Source organism: Perissodus microlepis, chromosome 4 (assembly GCF_051167445.1).
Source record: "Perissodus microlepis isolate ML-2025 ecotype Zambia chromosome 4, ASM5116744v1, whole genome shotgun sequence".
NCBI classification, from domain to species: Eukaryota; Metazoa; Chordata; class Actinopteri; order Cichliformes; family Cichlidae; genus Perissodus; species Perissodus microlepis.
Window position 1 is genome coordinate 24,710,869 of NC_140464.1, and position 27,937 is coordinate 24,738,805.

Here is a 27,937-nt window from a genome sequence, read left to right on the forward strand (position 1 = left end):
AATACAACATTTTTTAATAGTGATAATTATATACATGAATTTTTAAATAGTATTATCACCTCAAACAAAGAGATGCATACTGGGTTTAGGCTCTTTAGGTCACCAGTTACCCTGGACGTCTATGGCTCATGTGTCTTGTGATAATTACTTTGGTCCTAAAATAGAGTGACTTTGTTGGTATAAATTTAATTAAATCAAATTTTTAATGCTGGGAGGTCAGTTTCTTTATCATAATTATGCAAATTCTCCTGACAATTGATCAACAACCACTGATCAAGGCCCACTGATCAAAGACCACTGACCTCCACTGACCTCCCAGCCCATTGTTCCTTCTGTGGGCTGGTTACAGTCATTGGGGAAACCTGCAGTCAGCTGAGACTGAAGGAGTCACTTGGATGAGTGACGAAACGTCTCTTCCACTGAAAACGCTACGTCCAGACTAGCACTGAAGTGTTTGTCACACCTTCTGCAAATACCACCTTTTCCACAGAATCCTTCAATGAGTCTGGTAATGCTTGAAGCATGACGTCTGGTTGGTACATTCAGGCTTAATCTGGTTCATTTTTCAGATGTTTCTTAGTATTACAATTTCATCTGAAAGCTGGCAGACCCTGTTATCACGCCCCTTTGCCCACATAGTGTTTTTCCAATTTTTCAACAATAAATGACCTTTGGATTGCTCTTATGTCTATTTGCGCCCGATAGTAAAGACTTAAAAAACAGGTTTAAACCCAGGTCTATAAGGTCTGTGTGATTTTTTTTAATCATTGCTTGTTTGATTTTTTCCACTTCTCATCAAATGACCTCAATTCAATTTAATTCAGTTTCATTTATACAGTACCAAATCAGAACAACAGTTGCCTCAAGGCGCTTTATATTGTAAGGTAGACCCTACTATATTACATACAAAGAAAAACCCAACAATCATATGACTCCCTATGCACAAGCACTTTGGCGACAGTGGGAAGGAAAAACTCCCTTTTAACAGGAAGAAACCTGCGGCAGAACCAGGCTCAGGGAGGGGCGATCTGCCGTGACCAGTTGGGGTGAGAGAAGGAAGACAGGATAAAAGACATGCTGTGGAAGAGAGACAGTGATGAGAGAGGTGACTGAAGAAGACATACTCAGTGCATCATGGCAGTCCCCCAGCAGCCTACACCAATTGCAGCATAACTAAGGGAGGATTCAGGGTCACGAGGTCCAGCCCTAACTATATGCTTTAGCAAAAAGGAAAGTTTTAAGCCTAATCTTGAAAGTAGAGATAGTGTCTGTCTCCCAAATCCAAACTGGAATCTGGTTCCACAGAAGAGGGGCCTGAAAACTGAAGGCTCCCCCTCCCATTCTACTTTTAAATACTCTAGGAACAACAAGTAAGCCTGCAGTGCGAGAGCGAAGTGCTCTAATGGGGATATATGATACTATAAGGTCATTAACATAAGATGGGGCCTTAATATTTAAGACCTTGAATGTGAGGAGCAGGATTTTAAATTCAGTTCTGGATTTAAGAGGGAGCTGAAGCCAAAACAGGAGAAATATGCTCTCTCTTTCTAGTCCCTGTCAGTACTCGTGCTGCATACATACAAGTGTTTTTAACTGTGGATCACATTTCAGATGATTTGAGATAGTGGACAGAAACAGCAGGCATGGCTGGCAAGTTTTAGCATGTCAGACAGAAATACTCTTCTAAGTATTTTTATGTACTAATGATTTTATCTGTCTCTTATTTATGAGTCATCTGCATGCAGGAGGGTTTTCTTTAGCTTCTTCTGTTGTGCATTGTGGTCTATTGGAAGTATTCCCTCATATCTCGTCAGATTCCCATTTATTCCAATAAGTAGGGCAGCCACCTGTGAGAAAAGATAAAATCCATGTGTGTGTGTGTGGGTGTGTGTGTATTTGCCTTCAATAAGAAGTTGAAAAGGTAAAACCAAGCAAGCATAAATGTAGGATTTAACGCTCTATGTCACCTCCATGTTTCCAGGAAATATTGTATCTCTTACTATAATTCCTGCTTGTAGAATAGTACCTGCTTCACTTGGGCTGCACTCATCCTACAGTTTTTTTGTTTCCAGATAAATCTTGCATCAAGTCCCTGTTGCATTAGTTCACACCATAAAACCAAAACCCAATTGGTGGCATTTTGAAATCAAGTCTGACCAGCCTTACAGGTCTCAGTATCAAACAGCAACAAACGTGGGGTTTTCTGTAAGTTGCAAGTCTTGACTTGAATTTTACCTGTTTTCATTTCTGAGTGGCCAGTTTTATGTACAATTAGTTTTCCTGGATCACTGCACACAGTTCCATCAAAAGGAGGTAGGAGGGATTTGTTAAGGTAGGGAGTTAAATAGTACCTCAGATCTCAGATAAAGCAGACCCGAGGAAAGGAACACAAGGTGAGGTGCTACAGAGCTTACAGAATACGCTCTCAAATATATGATTCAAACTGAATCTTTTCATTTTATCATTTTGAATAATGTGAAGCTGCCTTTAGGTCTAAATGATACTGAAAAGCTGCCTGAAGTCACATCATTAAAAAGGACCACTGTGAGGATGTTTGTTTGGGCAAATTTACTAAAATGCTGATGTGAGAGAAAAGCGTAAAGAGTATTTTCTACTAATAATGCGCTAATTTGTTACCAAAGATGCAGCCAGTTCGTTTCAGTAAAGAACTACAATCTATGAAGAAATCAACAGCAAATCAGCGGATCATGGTGATTTGGATCACGGTCAAACACGGTGGTGGAGCAAAAGAAACAGTAAAGGGTTCTCTCTGAAAACACTGCATTCAGATAAATGAGAGGCTGATGAAGCGGAATTGAAATGATTTTGAAATAGAGTTTATATTTACACACCGGTGCATATTTACACACTGGATCTTATAATAGTGAAGTGCATTTGTCATGTGTTTCATTTTTAAATAGCTTTTGTTCCTGTTACTGCAAGATATCTGTTTTTCTTTCTCTTACATGACTCTGCAGCTCAGATGGAGGAGACGGCAGCTGACAACAAGGTAAAAGAATTTCACCGATGTCCTTATCTCACAGTTACATCGTCGTGGTAATAGGATTTTGTGTCACTTTGAGTTTTGGATTCATCTTTTATTATCATTATTACGTTTTTAGTTTAACTTTTATTTTATTTTGCTTCAGTTCTTTTTTTTTTGACTTGATGTCCTAACTGTTCCGTGTTTGCACCTTTGTCCTCCTGCGGTCCTGTTTATTTGGGTCTTGTTTAGTGTTAGTCTTTGTGTGTCAGTGCACTTGCCTCTTGTTTATTTCCACTTCCACAAGTTACTTTGGTGGCTCGCGTTCGTTTGTTTCTCCTTTGTGATTGTTCTGCATGCTTTCAACTGTGTGAAATTACTTTCACAGCTTCGTTCCGCTCCTGTCTCTCATTCCCCATCAGCCCTCATTGTCACGAACACTGTGTACGGTCCCTCATGTGCTCTCCAGAAGGAGGTCCTTGTCATTCATCGCTGGCTTTTGTGTTTGTTTTTCTTAATGTTGGGGTTGTTTACTGGTTTTTAAAGGCTCACTTATTGTTGGAGCAGTTCAGCCTGCATCCCACATTTGGGTGCTCACCTCTACATTCCACACACCTGTTGTGACCTGCATTTGGTTTATGGTGTCAGATTTGTCACAAAGATTAATTTCACTAAACAGAGTCATAAATACAGGATTCTAAACAATACTATGTAGTATTTTCTATGTAAAGATTTAGTAGAAAATGGCATCCTGTGTAAATAACAAAGTCACACCAACCTGGTATGTGTTGTAGTTCAGGTTTCTCTGTTCAGTGTTTGGATAACCAGTTTTGGCCTTTTTTACACAAAGAAAGAAACATAATCTTTACAGGATGCAGAGTAAATGTGAGTTTACACCTAATGTTTTAGTCTGAACATGAAATACTGGTTGAACTAATGCTCAGGATTTAGAAAGTGATTAAGTGTAATGATGTGGGCGTTTGTTGTGTTTGTCTGAAGTCCCAACCTGTCGGGCTGTCTGTAAATAAAACACACCTACCTGTTTTAGTCTGAAATCCTACTGTGATATGAGTGGTTCTAGATTTTTATCGTCTCATATTTAAGTAATTATTTTTTTTCATTCAAATGAGCATTTATTAAATATACTTGAACCTCTCTTTTTCTTTTGAGATTAAAATGTTTTGATTGAATGTTTTGCCCTATAATAGAAGAACAGAATAGCTCTTTATTGTCATTGTACATGCACAATGAAATTATGGAAAAACACACTGCAACTCTTTTCTTAGTGCCATCCAGCGAATGATGCTCATGAAGCTCAACAACCAGAAGAGAATGAGGAAAAGGGCAAGACTAAAACTACGTCTGAATCAGTTGCAGATAAAGACAAAGGTAATATTTTTAATCAGAGGCTTGGATTTTATAGCTTATATTTGCATTTTAAACTTACTGATTTTGTTTGGTTTGTTTCAGAACTGCCTGAGCTCACAATTGTGTTACTTGGTGACACAAATTCCATGGAGATTGGGCCAAACAACATTTTACTTGACCATGAAGAGAAATCCAATGTGGATCAGTTTTCATCCAAGTTGTATGATATGTGTGGTCGGCGAATCTCTGTCATTAATATGATCGGTCTCCAAAATGTTGCTAAAATCCCATCAAATCAGGCATTTCATGTCTTTCTCTTACTGGTACCATATGGTCTGCATAGCAGCCATTACAGCTCAGGGATTCAGTGGCTAGAAAAGACATTTGGAGAAGGATTTCTTCCTTATGTAATGACTGTTGTAACTCGTGAACCAGGTGAAAAATGTGAAAGTGCACTGGCAGACCTGAAAGCTAACAGTGGTTTGACTGAAAAAAGATTCCACACATGTACAAGAAATATGACAGATGAAGATGAGATAATAGCTCTGTTAGAGAAAATAGATATCATGGTCTCTGAAAACAATCCCCACTGCTACAGTGGACTGATGTGTGATGAAAACAAAGAGGAGGATCATCTGGAGCCAAACAAAAAAGAGGATGAGATCAGATCTTCAGGTTATCAGCAAAAACAAAAAGGTGAGATGTTATGTTGGAGAGAACTTAATTCCCATAAATACAGGTTTTTATGTTGAATGTTGTTGTTTTTATTTCACTTTTAATGCTTTTTATTGTTTTTTTTCTTGATTTTTGCTCTTGGCTTTCCAAAAAATATTTTTATTAACATCCAATTCCCAATTACCGTAGAAATTAGCAGTAGATGTAGTAGAAGTTTTATGTTATTAACTCCGTAACTGGTTTTCTTGAATGTTTAAGGTGACCATTTCTTTTTAACAGGATTTACTTCATGTCAGCAAAATGCCCCCAACTATATATCAGATCCCCTCATTGTAGGGGTCAGTTTCTTTTTCCTTATTTTAACATTTGAGGCGCTGGTTTATAGTTATTACTTTGAATACATAAACCAAACAATCCTCACCAGTTACTACCAGAACATATAGCTTTTAAATAGAAACAAAAACACGAATAACATGTCTTCACATAGAAATAAAAAAATATAGCTTCCCAATCCCACTAACACTTTCTTCCCTGAGAAGCTCATAAGAGTTACTCAGTCCAGGATCAGGATAATTCATTTAACTGTTCAATGACGCAGCTGTTACAGTAGTCCATGAACATGGGTTTTCTGGGTTTCAGGAATATCTATTACGCTGTAAATAAATATTTTAGTGGAGAAAATATTTTCCTCTAATAGCGGTTGTTGTGTTGCTGCACACAGGACTAGCTACCCAAGTACCTTGTGGGCTTTCGTATTTGTGGCTATTGGTAGCTGTCAAAGCTGAGCATTGGTAATTATGGCTACTGGATCCTGTCAGGGGAATGCCAGTGGCGGCTGGCTAAGGAGGTCGTGCCCCGCCCTCACCCAGCTGCTTCCAGGTTGACCATCTCAGGGGAAGACCCCCCATTTTCAATGTTTGTATGGGTGTCAAGCACACACAGTGTTGCTGCCAGACCTAGACTCCTGCGAGCACTGCTGCATAATGCAGATTGTTGGAATGGTGTTGGCAGGTGTTGGCAGCCTGAAAAGCCATTGCTTGTGTTTCTGACACGACAGCAAAGCCTAGTGGTGAATCCAGCTCAGCTGCTGCTTGCTGGGTGGACATAGTCGAGGACACGGAGGCTCATTTTCCTCCTAGACTCTAAAGAAGGGCACAGAGAAGATGAGGAGGAGGATATTAACAAAGATATCCCTGGAGATGAAAATTAGGTGGATGAGGAAGATTCCATTCTTGTTTCCCTACAACTATAGGCAGATCACACTACTCAGCCTTCCCAGGAAGGCCTGTGCTAGGGTACCAGAGAGGGGAGTCCATGCATTAGTTGAACCTCAGATTGAAGAACAAGTCATGGAATGCTAAACCAGCTCTTTGTCCTCTCTGGGCTGTTTGAGTATGTATGGGAGTTTTTCCAACCACTTTACATGTGCTTTGTAGACTTGCAGAAAATAAGTCACCATGTCGAAGGATTCTGTGGTGGGTACTTTCGGAGTATTGGGTAACTGGCCCATTCTTATGAGCCTTTCGGTCCCTGCACAATCTCAGTGAGACCCTAGTTTGCATTACCAACAGTAAGTCATTTTTATGAGGCCATGGTTCTTAGCTGGAAAAGGGTTAGTGCCCAGGGATGAGTTGCAGCCCCAAGTGGAAGTGTTTAAGTTTCTTGGAGTGTTGTTCACAAATGAGGGGAACAAGAGAACTCTGTGCATCCCAAAAAGTTGATTCTGTTCATCTGGGCGTAGGGTTTTCAGTGGGAGAAATGTTTCGTCACTCAACAAAGTGACTTCTTCAGTCTCAGCTGACTGCAGGTTTCCCCAATCGTATAAATAGTATATTGGGGAAGATTGGGGAAACCTGCACCCAGGACCCAGGAGAGGGAGGTCTGGGCTTCACTGCATCTTGGCCTTGGACTGGTTAGATCTAACTGAATGCAGGCAACCCTACAAATAAGCAGAAACTGAAGATGGCTGCATTAAAGGCCTGGCAGAGCATCTCAAGAGAGGAAACAGCATTTGGTCCATGTTTTTTAGAGTTCAGTCAGTCATTGACTGCAATGGATTCTCATCCAAATGATAAAACAATCCTGATCTAAAATGATGTCATTCTGTCCAATTAATTTTGAGTCTTTGAAAACGGAGGCTTATGAATAAAAATGGCTGTAATTCCTAAACAATTAATACAACCTTTTTTGTAAAATCCCTTTAATTAAAGCTAAAAGTCTTTTCTTCCATCACATCTTGATTGTTTGATTTAAAATCCACTGTGGGGGAGTATAGGGGCAAAACTACAAAAATAGTATCTTCATTTAACTAATTATGGAACCACCATTCCTAATTATTTAGAGAACTTAATTAGCTCCTAATATGGTCGACATGGGTCACTTCTCTCAGTTAGGAACTTTAAGTGAAACTGTTTGTGTTTGTCTGAATCTGCATGTATGTAAACTTACAAGGAGGGAGGTCTAAGATTTTTTTTTTTTTACACTAATTTTACTAGTTGGCTACACAATGCTTCCCCCAGCAAATTTACCTCATTATGCATTTCAAAAAAAGTTCATGAAATACTTTTGCAGCAGTTTGACTGTTTGTACAGATTATATCAGATATGTTCTTTAATTTTTCTTATATATAATTGTGCTGCTACTGTAGTGTATTATACCATTATTGAAATGTATTTTGTCTTTATTATGATTACTTTTAGAACTAGCCTCAGCTCTTCGACAGTCGGCATCTGTTGTTGGACGATCAGCATCTGCTGTTGGACAGTCAGCCTCTGCTTGTTGGACAGTTGGCCGCTGTTTTTGGACGGTTGGCCGATGCAGTTGGGCATTTGGTCGCTGCGGTTGGAAGGTTGGCCACTGCGGTTGGACGGTTGGCCGCTGTTTTTGGACAGTCAGCCGTTGTGGTCGTGCGATGAACTGCTGCCTTTGGTTGGCCACCCGCTGCTGCTGGGTGGTCGGCCACTGTGGCTGGGCATTCAGCCGCTGCTTTTGGAATTTCAGGCACTGGTTTTGGGCAGTCAGCCGCTGCTACTGGAAGGTCATCCGCGGATGCTGGAAGTTCATTCGCTGGTGTTGGATGGTCAGGCGGCATTGTTGGGACTGTATGCCACTGCTCTAATATCTTGTTTATATTTTAAAGACCAAATTTCCAAATGCAGAATTTGCTTTAAACAGACTAAATTGTTCCTGTTTTGATCTAGATTTTGTATTATATATGATGCGATATTGTGTCCACCCAGTAGTAATCTATCCCAGTTGAATTTTTGTGCATTTTCATTGTGTTTTTATGTTCATTTATCATAATGTCTGCTTCCTTGTTGCCCAGGTCACTCTGGAAACTAACTTTTTAAATCTCAGGGAAATTTTTATCAAAAGAAATCATTGAAATTACCCAATGGGCAGAAATTACAACTGCGATAATGATGACTAGCTCCCCTATTTATCTGGAAAGTTTTTTTTCCTAATATCATCACTTTAATTATGTAAATTTCCCCCTGAGACTCAGCCTATTCATTATGTCCTCTGTAGTTGACACAGATAAACAGAGAGGTGCGTTTTTTCCCTCAGTTCTTAAGAAGTTAATAATGTTAAATCATATACAAACACCAAAAGATTTTGGTTTAATCAAATATATAAAACAATATATTTGTAGATTTGGAAAAAAATGTGCGTCATTGAGTGTTGTAGTTCCCTAACTCCTTTACTTTGCAGTCTCTTAACAAAGGATGTATGAGACTACATTTTAATAGTGCCATATGTGATTTCAGTCAGTAGAGGGCACTATTTGCTGTTAACTTATTTGTAGTGGCTCAGCATACAGACAACTAATATTATACAATCATGAGTTAATTTACAACAGCAAGATGCACTCCAACAACACAAACCTTCACCAAGGCAACTCACTGTCGGGGCAGTACTTACTATTAAGGGAATAGTGCTGTATTTTGTATATTTTCATTGTGTTTTCTTTGATATTTTGAAACCTTTTTCATGTGAATATAGTACATGCATGATATTTATTTCATTCTTTAATAAAATTCATTTAAATGTTTAATAATAAATATTAAAAGTATGCATGAGAATTCTACATGTATTCAAACTGTTATGTATCTAAACACTTATAGTCTGTTACTGTTGTGTACATAACAAAGTCATAATAAAATAAATGTTACCAAAACAAACAAAAGTTGCACAATTTTAAGCCTATTTTTAAAAGATAAGAGACATTTTATGAATGTTTCACCTTATTCAATCCTACAGAAGAGGCCAGAGGTTCAAAGTAACAATATAATTAGAAACCCCATTTATCATTCCCTAAATGTCTGTATGTTGTCAATACAAATGTCAGTGAGAAACATAGATTTAACTAGCTATAGCAGTTTTTATCACTTTGACAGTCTATTGACTTTGAAGGAGAGGTCAGAGGTCAAATGTGACATGATATCTGAAATCTGCATATGGCCAGGGACTTGCAGGGGGCGTGAGCACCTGCCCATTTCCTGATGGGTGCCCCAAGTGCCCTTTTCATGAGGCATTTTTTTAAACTTTATTTTATTCTTTTTTTTATGTCTGTGTTTGTGTGTGGAGTCCTGCCTGTGCCCCTCAACAATAACATTTAACTATTATTCACAATTTTGCTAAATAAAATGATCTGGCTTGCATTAGTCACATGAAAACCATGAACCAAAGCTCACCTTTGGCAGCAGAGCGCGCTGGTGGAACAAGCTTGCAAAGCGCACGCTCATTTTTTGCTGCCTGGGCGATGCGGAGCTGTAGGGGAAGCACACTAATTAATTGGGAGACGCAGACTGATGCAACAAACACCAATAAGTAGGGTGTACAGCGTACACTATAGTCTATAACAACAGGAATATTAGGTTATTGTGTGCACGATGAAAGCTGTCTCGTGGCAACTGACAAATTGAAACAAATGAGCGTGCTGTGTGTGCAAAAGTGCAACAAAACATTACCTGTCCTTTTATTAAATACTCATTTAGTGCTGGTCATTAGCTGCTAACTAACTGGTCAAGGGTTACAGGGGTCTTAGTCTGTCAACCGTTTTAGGGAACATATTTAGTTTTAAAGTAAGTTACAGGGCGTTCCCCTGCCTTTCTGGTATGCATATCCACATAATTATGGATTATTATAATTACGATATAAAATTATATCGTAATACCCAATTATTAGCACAGACGCATTGTGATTAAATGCTTCCTGGCTCCATTTAAAGCTCATAATGGCAGAGTCATCACAAACTGTAATTTAAACTGTAACAAAACACAAACTGTAATTTAAAGAAAATACATTAAGAAACAGATTTTATTACATTTATATTTCAAATATGACAAAAATGCAGATTTTTCAGCAGCAAAATTATTGTATCTCTATAGTTTAAATGTTTAATAGGCTTTCTGCCTGCACAGATAGTCAAACAGATTGAATCATCATAAATGCATTATTTTATATTTATTATTTATTTTTTAAATTCTTATCACTTAGCACTAGGAATGAATAATAAGGGAAGGATTCTGGATCAGCACCATGATACAAACTTGTGGCCATAGTATGTACAGTATTCTGGAGGTATGAAATGTAACTGTATATGCATGTGTGTATGTGTGTGTGCGTGTGTGTTTTATGTGCATAGATTTTTTTTGTTACATTCTTACCCTACTATGACAACCCCTTTCTTTTGCCCTACTAATACTCCGGTTTCAGTTTATTTCCCACATTTAAAAAAAAAAATCGGTTGTCTTATGGTTCCAAGAGCTGTCACCAGTGTTTGCATTTAATTGTTATCTCATTACATTTCTTTAATTAGCTACCCTCTCTCCTATGGACTTTTTAATGTCTACAGTCTCAGATCAACACAGCCCTGTCCTCCAGCATTATCAGCATCAGGAGCAGCAGTAACCCCTCAACAGCAACATTGTACCCCATCAGGTAAAACATAGGCTACGTTTGCTTTGCATTGTCCCCACCCGATTACAGTGATATAGTTTGATGCGTTTTCATATTAGATAATGAATATGGTTCTATGTGCCCTTTTTAACTTTGAGCACCTGCCTCTTCGGACATCTCTGCACGGCCCTGCTCAGCAGAGCTCTGACTTGTGGTCAGTCTGGCTGTAGTGCTGAAGAGAAACCTAGGGTTGTTCTTATTTCCTTCAATAAGTGATGAATAGTAAGACGTCTACTACTGAGGTTTTTTTTTAAAGCAGCAAATTGGCTTAAACTGGCTCCAGGCTAAATGATGATCTTCTAAATTAGTGAGGATATTTCTTCTCCAGCCTACGAGTTATCTGCTTTAAGGTGCGCTTTTAAGAGTTATCCCAGGGAGTCAAGTACTTCTGATTTGAGGCTCTCTTTTCAGAGGGGCTATAGTATTTAGATTGTACGCAGTGAAGATGTGAAACCATTAGCAAGATCATCAACTTCTGTGGGAGTAGTGTTCAGGTAGGTGGTCTGCACTGAGTTGGAACAAGGTATTGAATAAGATAACAGTGGATATTATATGTCCTTAAAGTTAGTTACAGTGCTTTCAAAAAGACATCTACTGTAATCTATTCCCCACTGCTGTGTAATCTATTATTGTAAATCTAAATATACAAACCAGAACTCGGTTACTTTCACCTTATTTTTTTCTGCTAAGGTGAAAGTAACTAACTCATAATGTAGGCACATCTCCACGGGTGAAGCAGGGTGAGGAACGCATAATAAAAAGGTGGGTTCAATGTTGTAGTATTTTTGTGTTAAAACTTCAATGAGAGTGTGCACACATTGCATAGCAGAGAATGATGTATTTAGGTAATCTTGATGCTTAATTTAAGTTTTTGTGTGATGTGTAAATGTGTTCAGCAGATATGTTCAGTTGATAAGTAGCAGTACTGTGTTGGCTATAAAAAGAGTGAAAATTCACATCTATACAGAAGTGTGCAAAAGTCTTGAGCCATCCCTCATTTCTTCATAATTTGTCTCAAATGAGGCAGACTTTCTTGTAATTTTCAAAGTGGTGAGCAATGGTACTGAAAGTAGCTGTAGATAATCTTATGTCTGTCAAATGGTTACAAGTTATTTTTTCTCTAATGATTAAAATTGTATTCGCTTATAAAGTGATTTTTTGAGAGTTATACCACAGAGTCAAGTACTTCTGGTTTAAGGCTTTCTTTTTCAGAGAAGCTACAGAAATTAGATTGTACGCAGTGAAGATGTAAAACCATTAGCAAGATAATCAACCTCTGTGGAAGTAGTGTTCGGGTAGGTGGTCTGCACTGTGCTGGAATACACAGAACACAGGCATCTAAAATATAAATTTTAATTATGAATACTGATTTTATAGTTTGGTTGTGTATTTTTATATACCTTTTATAACTTTGAATATGGAATTTTAACTCTGTTAAAAAAAAAGAAGCAGCTAATAATAGTTTTGATTGAAAATGAAATGGCACAATCCACATGTAATAACTATGATCTAATGCAATTGTCTTGTGTTTTGTTTTTACATGATCCCACAGCAGAAGGGATGGGAATTCTGCTGAGCAAAAATGAGGTAAGATTATTTTAATGTTCTTTATCATAGCTACAAGCCTCACTTCTATTTGAAAGTTATATGTTTTTGTAAACATGTCTCTCTAAGATTTACAATCTTTCAACTCAAAAGTTGACCCCCCCACACACACACTCTACACATACTACTCCACTTTTGTTTCTGCTGCCTGAGATAGTCACAAAGTACATGGTCAGTTGTGGCCATCTTCCTGATGTACTTGTGGAACTTTGTTTCATTTGGGATAGTGGTTCTGACATGTACTCGTCCTTGGCCACCTTTCTTCTGTTTAGTGTACAGTCTCAGGGTGCTGGACTTCGGGTTAAACCCATCACTCATGGTAAGAAGCTTGTCTTGATATCAGTGGCTTCTACCTCCTCCTTTGGCCATCTTATTGTCCAAACAGGTTATATGACCACCAACAGGGTGCAGGTCTTGATCTTGTTCTTCCCATTAACCTGAGTTCTCAGCTCTTAGCTTATTCTCTGCAGGTATTCATTGACTTTGGCTTTCATAGCAGCCTCTTAATGGTTCCCATTTGCCTGTGGGATTCCCAGGTACTTGTAGCTATCCTCAATGATTCCAATGCTGCCTTCTGGTAGTATAATCCTCTCTGTTCTGACTACCTTCCCTCTCTTTGTTACCATCCGACTGCACTTCTCCAGTCAGAATGACATTCTGATGTAGCTGATGGAGATCCTAATGGTGTGGATTAGTAAATCAATATCTTCTTGGCAATCCAGTTTGATGTCATCTGTGTAGAGGAGGTGGCTGCCAATTGCGTAATTCCGTAGTCGGTATCCATAGCCAGTCTTGCTGAGGGGATTCAGGCCTATGCAGAACAGCAGTGGGGACAGGGCATGTCCTCAGTAAATCCTGCACGTGATGGTGACTTGTGCTATTGGCTTGAAGTTGGCCTCTAGCGTTTTCGCCGCATCGCCTTTGAATTCCTGATGAAGGCTCTTAATGTCCTTTTGATCTTGTGCAGTTCTAGGCATTCCTGGAAATATGTGTCATTCACTGAATCATAGGTTTTCCATTCTTATCCATTTCCATTCTTGCAAATGTGAATGATTTCTACAAGTGAATTCAGCAACTCGACTTTCAGTTGTCATCTGCAGATGGCACGCCAAGCCATCTTCCCTTACACAAAGAGCCATCTTCAGTTTCTCTGACTTGTTTGATGATGTTATGCACTGTAGATGAGAGTTGCAAAGCCTTTGCAATTTGATGTTGAGGAACATTGTTTTTGTATTCCACAATCTTTTTAGTCACTCTTTCACAGATTTCACAGATTTTAGAGTCTCTGCTTATCTCTTTTTTTATAGCTAATCATGTTACAGACCTGATATCAATCAACTTAATTACTTGCAGCTTGAGCTAAAATTACCTTTGCCATAGTGGGATCCAGCGGATGAACCTGTTGTTTCTGAAGACTCACCGAAAAATGATGATGGCACAGGAGAAGTTGATGACCTCAATTCTGTACCAACTAAAACAATGGAGAAAGGTAATCTCATTAACTACTCATACATTTGAAGCTCTGGTGGGCCTGCTGCCTTTTGAATGATTATATCAGACATGAAAACTTTCTAAAAAAGTACTACAAATATTTACTTTATCTCAGTTCCAAAAAATATATATGGTTAATATTTGGTATTTACCTCTTTAAGCCCTAATTATGAATTTTTGGCATAAAACTTAATTAAAAAGTAATCCTAATCAAAATATGGGTGGAAAAAGCATGTTTATTTTGAGTAAATGCAAAGGCATCTCAGTGCTGTTGATATTTATTCCTTTGAACTAGAACTATGCATACCAATCTATAAAACACGCGAGGGACAGAGTTTTGTTGTGGGTGCTGCGTATGTACTTTCTGCACTTGATGTATGAAAACTGAATCTTCCTGTGCATCTTGGATGTGGCTCTCCTTTTGTCTGCTACTGGACCTAAAACAGACTCTAGATCAAAGAAGATTGTCTGGTCAGGATGATTTTGTAGACATGTGTGTATATGTATACATGTGTGTGTGTATATATATATATATATATATATATATATATATATATATATATATACACACACACACACACACACACACACACACACACACACACACACACACATATATATATATATATATATATATATATATATATATATATATATATATATATATATATATGTATACACACATATACATATAGACAGAATTCAATCAGTTAATTAGGTAATACTAGCTATTAGATTAGATATTAACCAGACTAATAAAAACACCAGTTTTGTAATCAAGCCTCTAGAAATAAACAAAAAACAAACAAAAAAAAGCTAATGCCTATTTATTGCATTCTTTGTGGTTATTACATCCAGATCTGAAGAGGTCCAAAAATATCTTTTAAACACTAATTTTTTCTGACTCTATAGATGAGTTTTTATCAATGCTAAATGCTTTCTTTCATTCAGTCAATGATGTACAATACTAAAAGAATGTAATTTTGTGAAACTATAACCTTGTGATTTCTGCTCCCCCCCCCCCATTAAACCTGCATCAAAAGAGATGGACAATACAATTTTCAATGAAAAGGTAAGACTTATGTTCTAGCTAATTATCAGAAATACAAGGTTTTTTTCAAAAGCTGTATAACTTCTGTTTGGATGTCAAGTTCCAGTTTTTTAAGAGAAAACTGCAGAATGCATTTCCTCAGGAAAATGCAGTGTGAATGCTGATAGCTGAGTGATCCGAGTTAATTTTATATAACTGCTGAATCTTTGGTGAGAAAAAAAAAGAAAAAAAAAGGCAAATGAACTGAAATATACCAAATCAGTCACATGAAAGCCAAAGTACAGAACTGTTGAAAGCTGCAGCACCAAAGCTTTAAAGTTGGCAAGTAGCTGAACATCTTGTATGTACATTAGGAAAAGCTTACTAATGGCAAAATAAATTTTTGAATTAGCAAAATATCTGAATTAATGTTGAAATATTAAATATTGTTTAAACCACTTGAAGATTGGAATTATGTATTTTAAATGTCTAAAATCAGGAATCTTAATCTTCTCTGTCTTAAGAGCTCATTCATTGATTCTGCTTAAAAGAAGTTGTTACTTGAGTCACCTTTGCCTTCCTATCAGGTTAAATGCATCTGGACATTGTCCTCTGGCATAAACAATGCATTTTCTTAAATTGTCACTCACTGGGTATTTTTTCTTTTTAAGACCGTTCTTTATAAACTTGAGAGATACTTCTGTGGGGATTTCCACTTTCTGAGATTCTCAGACTAACCGATCTAGCACCAACAACTATGCCACATTAAAAGTCACTTAAATCACCTTTCTTCCCCATTCTGATGCTCGGTTAGAACTTCAGTGAGTTGTCTTGACCACGGTGCATGCTTAAATCCTAAATATACTGAACTGCTGCCATGTGATTGGCTAATTAGATATTTACATTAACAAGCAGTTGAACAAGTACACTTATTGAAATGGCTAGTGCCTGCCTGTTTGTGTGTGTGTGTCTTTGTGTATGTGTATGTACACAATGTGAGTGCTGTATTTTTTGTTTTTATTTTTGAATGTTGTTATTCCTGAATAATTTGCCAGTGTGAACTAAATCTCATCTTAACTGACCGTTTTCGAAGACCGAGTGCTTGAATGAACCTGGTGTTGCTGAACACTCACAGAATGAGGACATCCCCGGAGGAGAGGATGAATTCAAGCCTTCACAAACTGCATATATGGAGAAAGGTAACATCTTAACAAATAAATAGTTGTACTGCACTACAAGGGTGTATATTTCATTGATAGGTTTGCTGTATATAATACAAAATTAACTCAATATTTATCTGTTGTTTAATATAAACAACATGCCATCATCAATGTTTTTCTGTTAATTTCTTTATTTTACTATTCTCAGTGTGATTAAGTAAATGAGTTTTCCAACGGCATAAACAGATTGCAATATTCTGTAACATGGGCTTAGGTATTTTATAGTTTTATGAAACAATAACCTTGGAATTTCTGCTTTTTTTCTTTTTGATCCTGTAGGAAAAGAAAGAGAAAATGCAGTTATTAAGGAAAAGGTAAGAGTGAGTTTTTAATGCTTTTTTTTAAATTGAAGAACTAATGTATGTTTAAAAGAGAATTTCTGTTATTAACTGATCAGAGTGGGACTTGGTGTGATCTTCTGCTGCTGTAGTCCATGTTCTTCAGTTTTTAACTTCAGAGATATTCTTCTGCATACCTTGGTTGCAATGACTGTTTGACCTGTGACATTAATAACACATTTTTACCCAGATAATTATGGCTTACTGGGGTGGCTGTAGCTCAGGTGGCAGAGCAGGTCAACCACTAATCAGCAGGTCGGTGGTTTGATCCCAGGCTGCCTCCTGGCTGCATGCCAAATATCCTTAGGCAAGATACTAACCCTATGTTTGCCTACTGGTGGTGGTCAGAGGGCCCGGTGGCACCAGTGTCCGGCAGCTTCGCCTCTGTCAGTGTGCCCCAGGGCAGCTGTGGCTACAATGTAGCTTGCCATCACCAGTGTGTGAATGGGTGAATGACTGAATGTAGTGTAAAGCGCTTTGGGGTCCTTAGGGACTAAGTAAAGCGCTATACAAATGCAGGCCATTTACCATTTACTTACTGGTTATTTTCACTTCTTCAGATCATTCTCTGTAGAGGTGATTCTGTGTGAAAATCCCAGTAGATCAGCAGTTTCAGAAATACTCATGCCAACCTATCTGGCATCATTAACCACATCAAAGTCACTTAAATCACAGTTTTTTTTAAAAAAGTTCTGCTACATTTTTTTTACACTTTATCGGGTTGTCTTGACCATGTCTACACAGCTAAATCCTAAATATACCCAGTTGCTGCCATGTGTTTGGATACTTTTGTTAACAAGGTGTGTGTGTTGCTGTTGATGTGCTTTTCTTTTCTGGCTTATGAATGTTGTTAATCCCACAATCTGTGAACTAAAGCTCAACTAAACTACTTTTTCCCATAGTGCAATCTATTGAAAGCCCCTGGTGTTTCTGGACACCCACAGAAAAATGATGACAATACAGGTGGAGAGGGTCACATCAAGCCTGTACCAACTAAAGCTAAGAAGAAAGGTAACATTCTATGACATCTTAAACAAAACAATTTATTTATACAGCTACTCATTCTAGGTTGTTTTTGTTTGTTTGATTATTTGTTTCCCACATTTTGGCATTAACTTCATAAGTTGCAATTGTAAAGTAATGAGACCATAGCAAAGTCTTGGATGTCAAAGACCTTTGCATCTAACATTTTCAGTTGATTGCAATTGATTCAGTCCACAATAAAATAAATCTGGGTTTCTATAAGAAATGGATTTGATCACAGGGTAATTGTGGGATAGATAGAGATTTAGGGAATTTATGGGTGTATTCAATATTCAGTTATATATTTGAAGAATACATGAAGTCAGTCCATAAACACATTGTTTATATCTGTAGAATTATGAAAAAGACTTCTGAGTTGAGTCATAGGTAATTGTGTATGTTTTTGTTCTTTGTTTTGTTTTGATAAGATTTCCCAGGCCTTATCTCTTTATTTCTTCTTAGTTTCCTTCTGAGTGGTATTTCTATTGGAGTTCTATCATAGAGTGTGATTTACAGTCTAATCAGAACAGCTCAGACACAACCCATGGTCAAAGAAGGCAAAAATAAATTGAATGAAGACTTTTGGCTGAACTGTGCATTGCACCTATTTCCCCCCATAGTCCCTTAATCTGTCCCTCTGCTGATCTGGTAAATCAATTGTCTTGTGCAGGTACCTCCAATATGACAAGGAGTGTAAGCGAGGATAAGGTCAGAATCTTTTTTATTTACTTATTTATTATTGACTTATTTATTTATTTGTTTTTTAATGTTTATTTTCCCCGCAAACCTGAAAAGGATAAGCGGAAGCGAATGGATGGATGTTTATTCCACACAATTCTAAGAATAGAGTCTGAACAATTTTGCCAGTTCCTAAATGTGCTTTATTTCTTGCAGCAGTCAGTGACTATTGTTGAAAAGAAAGTCAAAAAGAGACAATGTATTTTAAATCTCTAAACTCAAGAATCTTAAAAGGAAAAACAGACAACACGTTCTCACTCCCAAAGTGTAATATTTGACGCTAGGTGACAAATCGTCAACATATTCCGATTCTGGAACCAACACGTCACTAAATGACAAGATCGGAACCAATCAACACATGTTTGTTCATTTTACTTAAATTGCTTTGGAAAACACTATTTAACGTCATTAAAGTTTTTGGTTAAGATTAGGAATAAGGTTATGGTTAGGGTTAGGGCTGGAATACATGGCTGGAACGTGCATTACCACGGGACCATCATTCTACTGGATGTCATCCATAACCCAGCGCGTAGCATAAGAACGGCAAAGGTCACCTTTCACGTTCCTCAGGAACGGCGTAGTTGTTTCAGATCCATAAAGAAAGACTAAGGAACAGCTTTTATCCCTCAGTGATCACCGTAATAAGGAACCAGATCCAATAAACTTTCACGTTTCATGTTTACATGCTTTCAATTGCAGTTACCATTGGATTTTACATCAACACTGGCAAATAGAGGGACTATTGCAATATGGAAACAATTGATGTATATATCACAATTGTTTCCATATAAAAAATCCACTACAGATTCTACCACCCTGCCAGCAGTTCAGCCCCCAGTATCTGAGAGACCAAAGTTACACTGGACTGAATTTCATGAATGACACTAAGCATTCCTCCTGCTTTTCAATGAAGGTGTGTCATTGGTTGCCCAAAAACTGTAAAAAGACTGGTTTATGATTCATTTATTATTTCTTCACTTTGCCTTCCTATCAGGTTAAATGCATCTGGACATTGTCTCCTGGCATCAACAAGGCATTTTCTTCCTTTAAATTGTCACTCATGGGGTATTTTTTCTTTTTAAGACCGTTCTTTGTAAACTTGAGAGATACTTCTGTGGAGATTCCCACTTTCTGAGATTCTCAGACTAACCGATCTAGCACCAACAACTATGCCACATTAAAAGTCACTTAAATCACCTTTCTTCACCATTCTGATGCTCGGTTTGAACTTCAGTGAGTTGTCTTGACCACGGTGCATGCTTAAATCCTAAATATACTGAACTGCTGCCATGTGATTGGCTAATTAGATATTTACATTAACAAGCAGTTGAACAAGTACACTTATTGAAATGGCTAGTGTCTGCCTGTTTGTGTGTCTTTGTGTATGTGTATGTACACAATGTGAGTGCTGTATTTTTTGTTTTTATTTTTGAATGTTGTTATTCCTGAATAATTTGCCAGTGTGAACTAAATCTCATCTTAACTGACCGTTTTCAAAGACCGAGTCCTTGAATGAACCTGGTGTTGCTGAACACTCACAGAATGAGGACATCCCCGGAGGAGAGGATGAATTCAAGCCTTCACAAACTGCATATATGGAGAAAGGTAACATCTTAACAAATAAATAGTTGTACTGCACTACAAGGGTGTATATTTCATTGATAGGTTTGCTGTATATAATACAAAATTAACTCTATATTTATCTGTTTGTTAATATAAACAACATGCCATCACCAATGTTTTTCTATTGTCTTTATTTTACTATTCTCAGTGTGATTAAGTAAATGAGTTTTCCAACGGCATAAACAGATTGCAATATTCTGTAACATGGGCTTAGGTATTTTATAGTTTTATGAAACAATAACCTTGGAATTTCTGCTTTTTTTTCTTTTTGATCCTGTAGGAAAAGAAAGAGAAAATGCAGTTATTAAGGAAAAGGTAAGAGTCAGTTTTTAATGCTTTTTTTAAATTGAAGAACTAATGTATGTTTAAAAGAGAATTTCTGTTATTAACTGATCAGAGTGGGACTTGGTGTGATCTTCTGCTGCTGTAGTCCATGTTCTTCAGTTTTTAACTTCAGAGATATTCTTCTGCATACCTTGGTTGCAATGACTGTTTGACCTGTGACATTAACAACACATTTTTACCCAGATAATTATGGCTTACTGGGGTGGCTGTAGCTCAGGTGGCAGAGCAGGTCAACCACTAATCAGCAGGTCGGTGGTTTGATCCCAGGCTGCCTCCTGGCTGCATGCCAAATATCCTTAGGCAAGATACTAACCCTATGTTTGCCTACTGGTGGTGGTCAGAGGGCCCGGTGGCGCCAGTGTCCGGCAGCTTCGCCTCTGTCAGTGCGCCCCAGGGCAGCTGTGGCTACAATGTAGCTTGCCATCACCAGTGTGTGAATGGGTCAATGACTGAATGTAGTGTAAAGCGCTTTGGGGTCCTTAGGGACTAAGTAAAGCGCTATACAAATGCAGGCCATTTACCATTTACTTACTGGTTATTTTCACTTCTTCAGATCATTCTCTGTAGAGATGATTCTGTGTGAAAATCCCAGTAGATCAGCAGTTTCAGAAATACTCATGCCAACCTATCTGGCATCATTAACCACATCAAAGTCACTTAAATCACAGTTTTTTAAAAAAGTTCTGCTACATTTTTTTACACTTTATCGGGTTGTCTTGACCATGTCTACACAGCTAAATCCTAAATATACCCAGTTGCTGCCATGTGTTTGGATACTTTTGTTAACAAGGTGTGTGTGTTGCTGTTGATGTGCTTTTCTTTTCTGGCTTATGAATGTTGTTAATCCCACAATCTGTGAACTAAAGCTCAACTAAACTATTTTTTTCCATAGTGCAATCTATTGAAAGCCCCTGGTGTTTCTGGACACCCACAGAAAAATGATGACAATACAGGTGGAGAGGGTCACATCAAGCCTGTACCAACTAAAGCTAAGAAGAAAGGTAACATTCTATGACATCTTAAACAAAACAATTTATTTATACAGCTACTCATTCTAGGTTGTTTTTGTTTGTTTGATTATTTGTTTCCCACATTTTGGCATTAACTTCATAAGTTGCAATTGTAAAGTAATGAGACCATAGCAAAGTCTTGGATGTCAAAGACCTTTGCATCTAACATTTTCAGTTGATTGCAATTGATTCAGTCCACAATAAAATAAATCTGGGTTTCTATAAGAAATGGATTTGATCACAGGGTAATTGTGGGATAGATAGAGATTTAGGGAATTTATGGGTGTATTCAATATTCAGTTATATATTTGAAGAATACATGAAGTCAGTCCATAAACACATTGTTTATATCTGTAGAATTATGAAAAAGACTTCTGAGTTGAGTCATAGGTAATTGTGTATGTTTTTGTTCTTTGTTTTGTTTTGATAAGATTTCCCAGGCCTTATCTCTTTATTTCTTCTTAGTTTCCTTCTGAGTGGTATTTCTATTGGAGTTCTATCATAGAGTGTGATTTACAGTCTAATCAGAACAGCTCAGACACAACCCATGGTCAAAGAAGGCAAAAATAAATTGAATGAAGACTTTTGGCTGAACTGTGCATTGCACCTATTTTCCCCCATAGTCCCTTAATCTGTCCCTCTGCTGATCTGGTAAATCAATTGTCTTGTGCAGGTACCTCCAATATGACAAGGAGTGTAAGCGAGGATAAGGTCAGAATCTTTTTTTTTTTTACTTATTTATTATTGACTTATTTATTTATTTGTTTTTTAATGTTTATTCCACACAGTCTTAAGAATTTATCAGTTTATCAGTTCCTAAGTGTGCTTTATTTCTTGCAGCAGTCAGTGACTCAAGTAAAAAAAGGACAATGTACAGGAAACATTGAACGACTTCTCAGCAGGCTTCACCTTCAAGACAAAAAAACAAAGATGTCACCAGCAGACTTACTTAAAATATGTCCTCCTGTGAAACAGATCCATGACACATCTGAGAAAGATCTAGCGCGTACATTTCTTCAGAAGTTATCAATGCTGGACTATCGAGCCAGATACATTCCTGTAAGACAAGACAATGCTGATGTGAGCTATTCACAAACTGTTACGATTTCTGACAGTGATGACTTAGATGCTCTATTTAGCACCAGTGTAGATTCCCAATCAAAAGAGTGTCATGTGCATCCAATGGATGTTCAGATGGCAGTATTTCACTGCTCAGACAGCTTTCTGAAGCAGAACATAATTACAAAGCTATCCCAGTGTCAGTACGCTTTACCTTTGCTTGTCCCTGACCCAGTCACTATGGATATTGAATGTCCTCTGTGGACATTCAGGCAGATAACAAAAACATGGAAGAAAACTAAAATCAAGGGTGATTCAAATGCCATCACCATGAAGACAATGCCCATTTGCAAAGCTGAGACACCCATGGTGTTTTTCTTCCGCCTGGGTTCACTTCCAGTGTCAAAATCTCAGCTCATGAACACTGTGATCAATGACCGTCACAGCACCTTCTTCCACAGGAACTGCCCAGGTAGCACCAAATCTCGCCTGCTGATGGATGGTGTGGCAGAGATTGCCTGGTACTGCCCTGCTGGAAAACCCAATGACTCCTTCACAGACTGCACTGCCTTTTGTAATCTTCATGGTGATGCTCTGTCATTTGAAAAACAGCGTGAGATACTGATTGAAAAATCTTCAGTCACTGTTGTTCTTGTGAGAACTCTGGAAAAAGGCCAGAAAGGTACTACAGTCATCTCAGACCTTTACAGGTCACCAAAGCCTCTCATTATTCTCATTGCTGATACTGATGGTAGTGCAGTTCAAGTCAAAGATGGAAAATACAAAATGGGTCTGAAAGACAGAAGTCAGTCAGATGTTTCTGAAGAACTGAGAAGAATTATCAGAAAGATTTTATATGAACCTCACACATCCTTCCAGCTTGAATCCTTGGCTAAAGTCCCTGGAGTCACAGTGGATGAAGATGATGAAGTCTGTCAAAAAGGGAAATCTGCTGCACTGAAAACAGTTAAAATGCTTCAAGGGATGGAAATTTCAAAGATCAAAGATACATTTCTACCTTGTCAAGGCGAGCTGTGGCATGAGTGGTGTAAAATAAATAAAGAGCTGTATCACCTTAAAGGAAACATTGAGAAGGAAAAAAGTCATAAGCAACAGCAACTGAATAAAATAAGACAAAATCAATGCAAAGCTTCATGTAGTGAACTGATGAAGTCATTCACAGAAAGCCTCTTGTCTTTGCCATCAAAACAGAAGGAGTACTTCCTGAAATGGACTCAGATCTTAATAGATGCCCTATCCACAGATGATCTCTCTTCAATTCTCCAAAGCTATGATGAAAAGTGGACTGAGGTCCTGACTCTGAAAAAGAAACACGACAAATCTGATCTGTTAACAAGCAAACAAACAGAGCTTGAACAAATATCCAAAACACTGCAGTCTGCAACCTTTGGCCTGGAGCACATCTTCAGAGAAATGGGACAGATCTATGAAGCCCATAGAGCAGTACAAACACAGAATAAACTGACTTCCTGGTCTAAATATCCAAAGTTGGCTGCAGATCTGATGATTTCAGGACACCCAGTGGAGCTGATGGATGGTGATGCAGGTCATGTGCCTCTAACATGGATCTCCAGTCTTATAAAGGAACTGATTAAAAAACTAGGTGACCAGAGAGTTTTTGTGTTGTCAGTTTTGGGCCTACAAAGCAGTGGAAAATCAACAATGCTGAATGCCATGTTTGGATTGCAGTTTGCAGTGAGTGCAGGCAGGTGCACCAAAGGTGCCTTCATGCAGCTGGTCAAAGTGTCAGAGGAAATCAAGAAAGACTTCCAGTTTGACTATTTTCTAGTGGTGGACACTGAAGGACTGCGGGCTCTTGAGCTGGCAGGAAATGCTACTCTTCATCACGACAATACACTAGCGACATTTGTTGTTGGCCTAGGAAGCTTGACACTGATCAACATCTTTGGTGAGAATCCAGCTGAGATGCAGGATGTCCTGCAGATTGTTGTTCAGGCTTTCATGAGGATGAAGAAAGTTAAACTTTCTCCGAGTTGTGTGTTTGTTCACCAGAATGTGACAGATATCGCAGCTGCTGAGAAAAACATGGATGGGAAAAGACGCCTGCAAGAAAAACTGGACCAGATGGCTCAGCTAGCTGCTAAAGAGGAGCTGTGTGATGCTGAGTGCTTCAGTGATATCATTGACTTTGATGTGCAAAAAGATGTGAAATACTTTGCTCAGCTATGGGAGGGAAGTCCACCGATGGCTCCTCCAAATCCAGGCTACAGCGAGAGCATCCAAGAGCTGAAGAACATCATCCTGTCTAAGGCTAAATGCTCTCCTGGGATCACTCTCTCACATTTTAACAGAAAGATACAAGACCTGTGGAAAGCCCTGATGAATGAACAATTTGTTTTCAGTTTCAAAAACACATTAGAAATTGCAGTTTACAGAAAACTTGAGGTTGAATATGGAAACTGGACCTGGGCCCTGAGGAGCAACATGCTGGTGATTGAAAACCAGCTTCATACCAGAATTGAAAATGGAGAACTTGACAAGGTTGAGCGTAGTGATCTTTTCAAAGCGATGAGTGAAAAATATAAAGAAGTAGAAAAAGATATGTCAAAGTACTTTGAGGATGACAGAGACAAAGAAATGTTGGTTCAGTGGAGAGGCCGATTTGAAAACAAAATAAAGGAGTTCCAAGAGGAGCTGGTGAGAGGAGTGGAAAGAAAACTGGATGAAGTTATTCAGCAGAAGAAAGCTTGTAAAAAGCTGGATGATAAGAAGACCGAATTTGAGAACAAGCTGCTGCAAAAGAGTAAAAAGCTTGCTCATAAGTTAAAAGACAAAGCAAAAAATGAAGAGGAACTTAAAAAACGTTTCAACTCAGTTTGGGATTACTGGGTAAAAGAGTTAACTGCAGATGCACAACCCATTCAGGACATCAAGCTGGATGACGATCAGGCAACTATCCTTAATGACCTTGGTTTTGAATGGAATCTCATATTTGAATGCAAAAAGAATGGCAGATACAAAAAAATATCTGAGGTTGGCAATTATTCTGATTATATTGTCCTTGGCAAGCACCAAGATACAACAAGAAAAGGGCTTGCCAGCCAAGTGGCTACATTTTTTGAAGTTGGTGCTAAAACAATAATACATTACTTAAAGAGACCTTTTGAGCATGAAGACCAGGAAATGATAAGATCCCTCATAAACAGTGTTGAAAAACAGTCTCTTGATGCCATTATGAGCAAGCCTGTAGCAACAAGAGGCTACAGTTCAACTTACTTACAAGAAGTGGCTAAAACAGTTCAGGACACAGTGACAGAGTTTGAATCAAATAAAAAATGTGCTTTCAAGAAGGAGTTCAGAGTTGACCTGTTACTGTATGTATTTGACACTGCTTGCAGTTGGCTTTCACAGTCTCACAAACAATACAAAACGAGCAATGATGCACTCACTTACTTGGAAAGCAAGAAAACACAATACTACAACATTTTCAGCAGCTTTTGCAAAGGAAACTCATCTGCTGTTGTGTTTGGAGAAATGATCTGTGAAAAACTGAGGGTTTCCATTGTTGAAGCAGTCTGTAACAAAGTTGCCATTGATCTCGCTGGAGAGATGAGGTGCACTTTCCCAGCATTCAATGGGAACAGACTGAACTTAGAGAAACATTTGTTGAAGTCACTTGCAGAGAAAGAGGACTTTGATGCTTTCATCACCTACATTCGAAATCCGAGGAAGCAAGTAGAAGCTTTTATCAAAGAGAAAGTAAACACACACATGCTTGGAGAGCACAAAGATAAAGCACTAAGTATACTCAGGAAAAATGTGGAGGACATCAACAAACTTGTCATTCATGCTTTATTTGACACAACAAAAAAAGTCAAAACCCAGAGAGGAGACACAGAGATGTGGGCAAAGGAGTTTTCTAGTCTCCTCAGTGATAAACTGACCCTTGATGCCATCTCTTGTCAAAACTTCAAGGACATAAAAAATTTTGACTTCCTTCAAGAAACGATTGAGAAAGGCCTTGTGTCCATCACAAAGATGATAAGCCAGCTTTCGCTGGATAAGATGAAGGAATTCAGACTGAGACCTGATCAAATCCTCATCGATCAGCTGTGTAACTGCTGCTGGGAAACCTGCCCGTTCTGTGCAGCTGTTTGTACCAACACTGTTAAAGATCACAGTCCTGAAGATCACAGTGTCCCCTTTCATCGATCTCAAGCAATCAATGGTTGGCACTACAGAAACACTGAGATATTGTGTGTTGACTTTTGTACAACCCAAGTTGCAAGTGAAGGAAGTTTTTACCCTTGCCATGACTCAAATCATACCATTCCTTTTAAAAAATACAGAACTGCTGGACCACCATATGAAAATTGGAGCATTACCCCTGATGAGTCTAAGCTCAAGTATTGGACATGGTTTGTGTGTCAGTTTCAGGAGAAACTCGAAAACCACCATGGTTTAAAATTCACACAGCGTGGTGAGATTCCCAGTGAATGGAAAATGCACGAAAAAAAAGAGGCTATTCAAAGTCTGGATGAAATGTACAGTACAAACTGAACAGTTTCAGTTTTACACATTTTTAGTTTGCTGAAAATCACAAGAGCTGTTTTACCTTGATTACTCACAAATAAACTTTAAAACATAATGTTAGTGATTTAAACATTAAATGTGGGTGACAGAATGGTATATATATTTCTGCTTTGGTCACATAAATGCTCACACATGAGAGAAACAATCATTTTGAGAATATAATGAGAATTAAATCCAAATATATTATTGTGAACATTAACGAATAGTTTGTTTTATTTTTAATGAGAAATTACAATATTTTTCTTTTTTGTAGTTCCATGAAACATTTCTTTCGATAATGTGTTTATGTGTGTGTTCTATTCTAATTTTATTTAGATAAAGTGTAACAATTAATATTTTATTTTTCTGATGTTTATGTTTCTTTACATTTCTGATTTGACATACGAACTTTAACTTCATTTAAATCATCACAGCATGTTTTAGCTTTTACTCAAATCTCAGTTTATTTTAACTATTGAACTAAGATGAGAATATTTTTAAACAATGTTGTTTCTATTATTTGTGGAATTGTTAATCAATGACAATAAAAAAGTGGAATTTGACCTCATGTTATTAATGATAACGAGTTATAATAAAATTAACATTTCTCTACAGTAGAGTATCTTTTCCTGTTCCTGTTACAACACACAACGGTGTTTTTATGTAGGCCTATCTTAAGATAAATATCAATACCACTGATATTTTTGGACACTTTTTCTTCTTTCTGAGGTAACTTCAATGATTACTTCCTCCAAACCATCATTTTAGACCATTAATTAATACTTTAATCTTAAATATGACGAACATATGTCTATTAATTGGCTATGTTCTAGGCTGCCTCCTCCTTTAGTGTGATCCTTAGTAGTCTGCAAAGACTTTGTGTGCATTCCAGAGGGTTCTGGCATACACACACT

General features: G+C 37.8%; 1 protein-coding gene and 2 long non-coding RNA genes across 3 annotated transcripts; all 3 read left to right on the forward strand.

Annotated features, from left to right (window-relative positions):
• The first annotated feature begins 2,389 nt into the window (after positions 1 to 2,389).
• On the forward strand, positions 2,390 to 27,171 carry LOC146389047 (interferon-induced very large GTPase 1-like). Its single transcript, XM_084924718.1, has 7 exons — positions 2,390 to 3,010; positions 4,270 to 4,372; positions 4,454 to 5,047; positions 7,726 to 8,137; positions 18,365 to 18,387; positions 22,084 to 22,121; positions 22,251 to 27,171. Exons 1-7 carry the CDS (start codon positions 2,984 to 2,986, stop codon positions 27,009 to 27,011), a joined length of 5,958 nt encoding a protein of 1,985 aa, XP_084780844.1. The 5' UTR covers positions 2,390 to 2,983; the 3' UTR covers positions 27,012 to 27,171.
• On the forward strand, positions 16,216 to 17,675 carry LOC146389048 (uncharacterized). The gene is made up of 3 exons (XR_014800114.1): positions 16,216 to 16,312; positions 16,613 to 16,647; positions 17,574 to 17,675. It is a non-coding gene; the product is annotated as an uncharacterized LOC146389048 (long non-coding RNA).
• Positions 19,929 to 21,394, forward strand: LOC146389049 (uncharacterized). Its single transcript, XR_014800113.1, has 3 exons — positions 19,929 to 20,037; positions 20,336 to 20,370; positions 21,293 to 21,394. It is a non-coding gene; the product is annotated as an uncharacterized LOC146389049 (long non-coding RNA).
• Positions 27,172 to 27,937: the final 766 nt, after the last annotated feature.

Bases quoted from the DNA above. Each gene is read 5' to 3' on its own strand.
- LOC146389047 (XM_084924718.1), top strand. From the start codon at position 2,984: ATGGAGGAGACGGCAGCTGACAACAAG. The intron at 4,373-4,453 runs GTAATATTTTTA...GGTTTGTTTCAG, and splicing joins AGTTGCAGATAAAGACAAAG to AACTGCCTGAGCTCACAATT. The intron at 8,138-18,364 runs GCTCTAATATCT...TGTCTTGTGCAG, and splicing joins TGTTGGGACTGTATGCCACT to GTACCTCCAATATGACAAGG.